The sequence below is a fragment of the Tupaia chinensis genome, unplaced genomic scaffold (assembly GCF_000334495.1).
Source record: "Tupaia chinensis unplaced genomic scaffold, TupChi_1.0 Scaffold145870_1, whole genome shotgun sequence".
NCBI classification, from domain to species: Eukaryota; Metazoa; Chordata; class Mammalia; order Scandentia; family Tupaiidae; genus Tupaia; species Tupaia belangeri.
In genome coordinates, this window is record NW_006205727.1 from 4,511,648 (window position 1) to 4,519,331 (window position 7,684).

Genomic DNA, 7,684 nt, shown 5'->3' on the forward strand with positions numbered 1-7,684 from the left:
ATAGTCTAACTTTAAAAAAAAATATTTATTTTATTTTATTTATTCCTTCATTTATTTTTAAATTTGACCAGAGAGAGACAGAGGGTGAGAGAGAGAGAGAGAGGAAGTGAGAAAGCAAGCCACCAGATTCAGGACTTGAACCCTGGTCAGCCATGTGGAAGTGTCCAGTGCCTTAACCACCACTTGGGCAAAATATTTGAATTGGCACTTCAGAAAAAGACCAATGAATGACCACGAAGCATATGAAACTCTTTCAACATTAGGCATAAGGGAAGTGGAATAAAAAATCACAAAGCTACCACTCACATCCACTAGAAAGTACAAAAGACAATGCCAAATGTTGGCAAGGATGTGAAGCCACTGGAACTTGTATCACTGGTGAATTGAAAATAGTATAACCACTTAGGATAACTATTTGGACATTTCTTATGAAGTTAAGCATGCACTTATTATAGTGTCCATGAAGTCCCTAATAGTCCATCTCAACCCAGTCCTCAGCACTGGTGTGTTGCTTTCCCTGCACCCAGATTTTTTTGTGACTTTATTTTATCAAGTTTTCTATTCTCTCATTTTTCATTCAAAATAAATTCTCCCTAATTAACCATAGAGACTCATGTCTTCCAAATTCATTCTAAGAGGTATACATATGTGTGTACATATATGTGTGTGTGTGTGTGTGTGTGTGTGTGTGTGTGTGTATGTGATGGCATAAAGTAAGCGGGTATAATTTAAGATTAGATGTTTATTTTGACAAAATAAAATGGCAGTTGTTTTCTTTATGATGGTTATAGATGCTAATTATATATCCAAGACACCAATGAAAATAGAACATATACTAATAGAAGAAAGACAATATTTAGATGTAAAATTTTTGCTTCATATGCAAATATAGCTTTCTTTAACAGTAGAATAAGAATCACATCATAGTCATTTGAAAAATCATTTATTATATACCAATATACACTTTCTGTAATAAAAAAGCCTCCCAATACATTGAACCATCTTATAAATGAAATAAGAAAATAAATTTTTATCTGTTTACAAATGGGGTTAAATTAATCAGCACAAGATACCATATGTATGTCTGCCCTGCAGTATATGTGAACTCTAATCCTGAAAATGGCCATGAGAAAAAATGGTACTTTATTATTTGGCACTGTAGTATTGCTCTTGAATATTTATATAATTACACATTGATATTTTCAAGTTAGTCATTCTAAATGTAAAACGTTCAAAATATATACAGATTTTACAGTTTCCAATTTTTTGGATTAATTTCTGATATTTACACTTACATACACTCAGGTTAAACAGTTTTTAACATTCAGAAGATAGCTTTTTTCACTTTCTATTTTGATACACTCTTTAGATAAAAAAAATGAAAATACATCTTAAAGATGCTACTTGGAAGTTTTTTTTTCCTAAATAATAGTAACTCAAAAGTTATGACAGTTTCTAGTAATGCTCAATTTCCATAACAAAGTGCACCATTTAATAGTATTATGCCTTTAGAAAATAATACAGAAAATAAATATTTATTTTATTGGGCATATTCAGAGAACAATATGGAAATATGATTTATCATCATCGTATATTGTGACATTTATACTTGGCTTTGCTAAAATATACAAGTATTCTTACTACTGATTTGAAAAGAAGTAGAAAATTTCCAAAATTCTGGGCAGTGAATAGTAATTTTTAAAATCCATTTTCACGTAAATATGTTTTAGAAGAGAGCAAGAATGACAGTTTGCATTTATTGATAGTATTAACACATTTCATTTTTTGGAGAACCACTCAACATTTTATTAAGTGACAAATGAATGTCAGTAAACATCCATGAAAGCTAAAACCAAATCCCATTTTGGATATGATATATTAAAAGAACAACCTTAGTATTGACATAATTTGCAAATAAGGAACTTATTGTCTTATAGATGATTATGATGTTATTGTAAACATTGAAGAAGAGCATTAGTGAACTATACATAACTTAGGTTTCAAATTTAAAAATCCTTAATAGACAGATACATACAAATGGATTTTTGAGCCTTCCAACTTAATTCCTTACCCCAGCCCCAATAATATAAATGTTTTGACTGTGAAGAAAGAAACTAAACGTGTAAAAAACAAAAATCAAATGTAGCATATGTTAATATTCTGATGACTGCAGAATAAGATTATATACATAAACATAGCAAGTCACAGTTTCCTGCACTGAATGTTTATCAAATAAAAATGTATCAAACAATACTGGGTAGTGTATCTCCACATAAATCGTGGTCTTCTAAAAATTCTGAATGAGAATGGAAGACAGAGAGAGAGAGCATTGTTCAATGACAAAGTATGACAAGAAGACTACAAATAACATCGAAAAGCAGATACTTCCAGAGCAGGCAGTTTATCTACAAGCGTTAATTTTGTTGTTGCTCTATAACTTAAATAAAGCCCCTTTCTATGTAGTAGGATATTTTAACATGTACCAAAATTTCACTAGATGAAATCATCATGAATTCACTATCACAAACAGAATGGGCAAAATATTCTTTCACTCTTGACAATAAGATGACCAAATTGGTGATTATGCATATACCTTCCAGGGACAGTTTATATGACATGACTTTTGCCTCTGTTACAAAGCAGACCCAGAGTATTTGGTGCCAGACTGGGGGAAGGCATTAAATGGAGATAGCTTTGCCACCAGGGCATTTTGTTTGATGTTCTGATAGCTTACAGGTATTTGGTACTTTTAGGGGGTAGGGATGGGGAGAAGGCAGGGGGAAAGCATAGTATCCCGTGACTGTTATATGCAGCTACCCTTACTCTGCTTGTACAGCAACAAAAATACACCTCTATCATCTCATACTGCTCTAGTAAAACCTCAGGAGAAACATGCACCACAGATTTTAAACACACAAACAGCCATTCTTGACAAAAACAATGATCCTTCTCTTCGGCAGGTGTCTGGTGATCTTACTAGTAAACATCTTTGGAATCTTCTTGTTATTTCCTATGAATAACATTCCAATCAAGACGACTCAGATGTCTTTTTGAGAATAACTTGCAACCATTCCAATAGAAAGAAAATATTTTTCCTTTAGTTAGTGATGCTTGGAATTTGGAGGATTGTAAATCCAGTCAATTATAATGAGTGCCATGCTTCCAATCATGAAGATGATTCCAACCACGAGGAAAATTAAAGCCTGTAATTGAGGAGAAAATGTCAGGACACAGAAACTATACTTGGCACAGGTGGGTTTTTTTTTTTTTTTTTTTTGGTGTGTGTGTGTGTGTAAGTTGTTTATTAAGGTGGCAATCTGAATTGCATATTGAATTGCACTATTAACAACAACTAAGATGCTTATGCCTAACAAATCAATTTAAGACCCTAGTTGGGGAAAGGAGGGCAACATAGCGGAAATATATAACCTAAAGCTTTAACAATAGAGTGATGGAACATCAAATTATTGAAATATTATCCTGTGATTATTAGTAATCAGATAGGAAAAGTTTTAATGGACTAGGAAGTCCTCACAATCTTTTAGGTAAAAAGGAACAGGTTGTAAGAGAGTAGTATATATGATATAGAACTAATTTTATTAGCAAACAAATAAAAATATATGCTGCATTTTTCTGGGAAAAAGAAAGTATCTATATGTGTATGTGTATATATTCATGTAATACATATTATATAGGTATATACATACACATTTCAGAATTTTAATAGTCGAAAAAAGTCTTACATAGATCTACATCCTAATTTTTTCCTCTAGTTATGAGAGAGAAAGAGGGAGAAAAAGAGAAATAGAAAGACAGAGATGGGCATCTTTCTTTTTTTGGAGAGGTTTTCCCTATAGGGCGCATGTGCTCACCAGACAGACAGAGAGAGACATAGAGACAGAAAGCGAGAAATCATCCCCCAGGGGGGTGGTCACGCCGCAGTCCCCTCTCCTCCACTCTCCCCTCGGGATCCTGGGCACGCACGCACACATGCGCGGCGTGAGTTTTAAGTCACCATTCCGGGACGCGAACTGTGGTCGACTACGTGGGAGTCCAGTGACATAGCCATTCCGCTAACTGCTGGTTCCCTGGGCATCTTTTTTTCATAAGGTCTCTTCATGTTGGATCCTCCTACCCCAGCATCCCAATTAGCTATGATAACAGGTGTGTACAATTGTGCTTGGTGTGTTCACACTGGCTGGGAACCAAATCTGAATTCCCATTCGGCTTCCAGCCACCTGCCCCCCGCCCCCCGTAGGTGCCACCACACCTGAACCACCCTCCAAATTTTAAATATGAGAAAGTAGCAGCTAATTTTTTCTTTTTATTAGAAAGGGTCTAGGAGATAGTTTTACCCATTTACTTCTGGTCAAAAAATGAATCATAAATGGGTCAAATAACTTGACCAGGTCACATTGCTGTGAAAGTCCAAGCAAGATGAGTTCAGGGACAAGATAGTGGAAGGAGTTTTTGATACTAAACTGTCCTAAAGTCCCTGAGCAATCCCAAAAGATGAATGGCTTCAAGACAAAAACACAGTAATTCATTCAGAAGCATTTGTTTCAAGTCTTCATATAAGATCTGAAGAAGCAGTCACTGATCATATAATGTGTAGTTACTGGAAAAACACTTAGTTGTTTCTAGTATGTTTTTCTGTAGTTTTATTATTGAAAAGAAGTAAGTACTCCTTGGTCTAAGAAGACTATATTTTAGAAGTCAACTGGAAAATCAGTGGTTCTGGTTTGGATCTCAGTCCACAACAGACAAGAGCAGAGTATTATGGAGGGGAAAACAAAAGCAACATTGTTTTCCACGGTCTTGTAAATCTCACATAACCAAAATGTTTAAATTATTCCATAACATTGCTGGGGAGCTTACTTCCTTCCTGCATAATTTCACACAGTGCTGGCAGTGGCTTGGCACTGGAAACCGGTACACACGAAAGCACACATGTTCATAGGAAAACCCCATTGGCATTAGACATGTAGGAGGGACTCAACATAGCTATTTGTTATCAGAACAAAAGAAATCCGAACTCATCCGGAGGGACAGATAGCCACCCCTTTCCCTCCTACCTGCAGGTTTCAGTTCATGTTTGATTTTTGGTTCTTGTTCATTGATTTTTTTTTTTTTTTCTGAACCATGTCTATTTCAGGGTTCACTCTAAGTAAATAGTTAAAGAGCAACTTACAACAGGAGAAATTGCAAGCTTTACTTACCCCAACTTTCTGGGGTGACCTAAGAGGTTCTTTCTTGACAATTCGAAGATAAAAAGCTGCTGGAAGAATGAAAATCAGCATAGTGGCCGAAGAAGCCCCTAAGAAAGAAACATAGAAATGGACGAGACTTAAACAGCAAAGCAGACATCCGGGAACACACGTTTTAAACCAGGTATAAAATGAGTGTCTTCTTAGCACTAAAAGCATGTTGTTTGTTTTAGGTTTTTGCCATAGGGTGTGTGCACTTGCTGGAGAGACAGAGAGAGAGGTAGTGAGAAGGAAAATGAGAAATCACCCCACTAGGGGAGATAGTCATGCTGCAATTCCTTCTCCATTTTCCTCCTGGAATTTTGGGCACACACACAGACACCTGCCTGGCATGAATTTCAAGTTGTCAGGTCTGGGACTCTAACCAGTTCTTTTCCAATAACTAAATATTATCAGTGACTGCTTATTCAGATCTTGTCAGTCAGCCACTTAGGAGTCCAGTGCCTTAACTGCCATGCCACCTGCTGGCCCACAAATTTAATCACATAAACTCATCTTGGCTGCTCATTCATAAAATATATGTTTATAAAGAAAACTGAAATACACAGTAAGCAATAAAGGGCTGAACTAAATACAAACTTATAGGATTAGCAACATAAATACATATTAAGGAGATGACCTCATCACACACTTTTTTCTTATCTACCTCTTATTCTCAAGTTGCCTATAATGCATTTAAAATTTTTTCTTTATTTATGAAAAGAGTGTATGCATGTGTGTGAGAGAGAGAGAAAGATGAGTCAAGTCCACAGGATCTGGTCAGTGGCAATCCCTTTGCCCCAGTGCTCCAGTCCATCAGGTCTTGACCTCCACTCCGATGTGCACCAGCACATCCCAGGCCAACTTGGCCAGTGACTTGAGCTGCAGTTGCCATGTGAGATCAGCCTCTCTTGCGTGGTGCAACTGCTGCACTGTGGAGCCAGCCTTTGAATCATTTCTAAAGTTTATGTTGTATTTAAAATTTGAGTAACCCCTCTATCGGAACAAAAAATTAAACAGACAATTAATGGAAATAATACACTTAAAAAATCAACCTGCTCTTCTTCTGGAAATATCCTTTAATGCTCAGCTGATACTCAGAGACTCGAGAGAGCTTTTGGTAGAAAAAAATCTATCTTCCTGACTCTTTTCATGATGTCAACGTTAAAACCTAAGTCCAAATCCTGGGTCTATCCCAAAGCTCTATCTTGACGTTTATGTGGCTCAGTTTCCTCATCTGTCAGAAGTGGGAACTGAACTAGACGACCTTTAAGGCAGCCCTGGGAGGGAGGGAAAGCGACAAGCTCAGTCAACAAAAGTAATGGGAGTCCTGAAAGCCTGAGATCCTTGACTACCCAGCACTGGCTCCTTGTCTACCATTTACTAAAGTATAAGTTTGGGTTGAATAAATAAAAAGCCTTTCTGAAACTTACCAATGAATCCAAAGATGTATTTTATAGTTGGCACAAGGATGACCAGAAGATTATTAAGTGCAATAAGTATGGCTGCAATCAGGAAATGCCTTATCCAGCTAAAGGGTCTTTTGGGAAATAACAGGGTGATCACTGATGTACGAATCTGCAACAAGTTCAAAGGAAAGAAAATTTCTTTGTTTTTGAGTTTATTTACTATTTCAAATATTCTCATCAGTTTAAAGCTTTCTTTTTTCTTGTTCCTCCAAGAAAGCTCTTGATGCCTTTTTTAACCCATTTTTTTTATCGTGGTAAATGGTAAATGACACAGAATTGACTGTCTTCAGCTTCTTTAAGTGTGGAGTTCAGTGGTATTAAGTACATTCATATTGTTTGCATCTTCGAATACCAGTATTTGATTTTGACATAGTGTCATTATCCCCTGCTAATATATTATGTGTTCACTTTCTCAATTCTCAGAATTTTTTGTTAAAAATAATGTCATTTGGAAAGAGATAAAATAACAGCTAAGATACATAATTCAGAGACATAGTACAACCCTTGTTGATTGCTAAATATGTCTCATCAAGCTATATTAAACATTAAGAGTAAGCACTGAATTGATTTACATGAGATTTTTACAAACCTGGGTTTTTCTTATTATGTGTTTTTTCTTTTTTAAAAAAATTATTTATTTACAGACATATAATATACATCAATACAGTATACAAAAGGAGATTTTCCATCCAGAATACATTGTATATTGGCCCAATTAAGGATATTACCATACATGTTATCATCAACAAATAATTTTCTATTTCTTGTTTCTTGTATATTTTGCTTTTTCTTCCCTTGATTCCCTACCTCTCACCCTCTGCCAATTCCCCTCCTTAACGCACACTGTCACTGGTATCTACAGTTGTTTTCCATGCCTTTTTATTCACATTTTATTGATTCACTAAAGATCTTAATTAAGTTAAAAACGTTCAATAGCAAGCACAGGTGATATATATATATATATATATA

At 35.5% G+C, this 7,684-nt stretch overlaps 1 protein-coding gene across 8 annotated transcripts in view; it reads right to left on the reverse strand.

Moving 5' to 3' along the window:
• Window positions 1-926: 926 nt before the first annotated feature.
• SLC38A4 (solute carrier family 38 member 4) overlaps window positions 927-7,684 on the reverse strand; it is an 83,247-nt gene continuing 76,489 nt past the window's right edge. For all 8 annotated transcript variants that reach the window (XM_006168568.3, XM_006168567.3, XM_014584194.2 and 5 more), the window contains 3 exons: window positions 6,680-6,824; window positions 5,220-5,317; window positions 927-3,203 (listed from right to left, as the gene is read on the reverse strand). In XM_006168568.3, coding sequence (XP_006168630.1) covers window positions 3,102-3,203; window positions 5,220-5,317; window positions 6,680-6,824 — 345 coding nt within the window. In that variant the 3' untranslated portion in view covers window positions 927-3,101. The remainder of the gene's footprint in view (window positions 3,204-5,219; window positions 5,318-6,679; window positions 6,825-7,684) is intronic.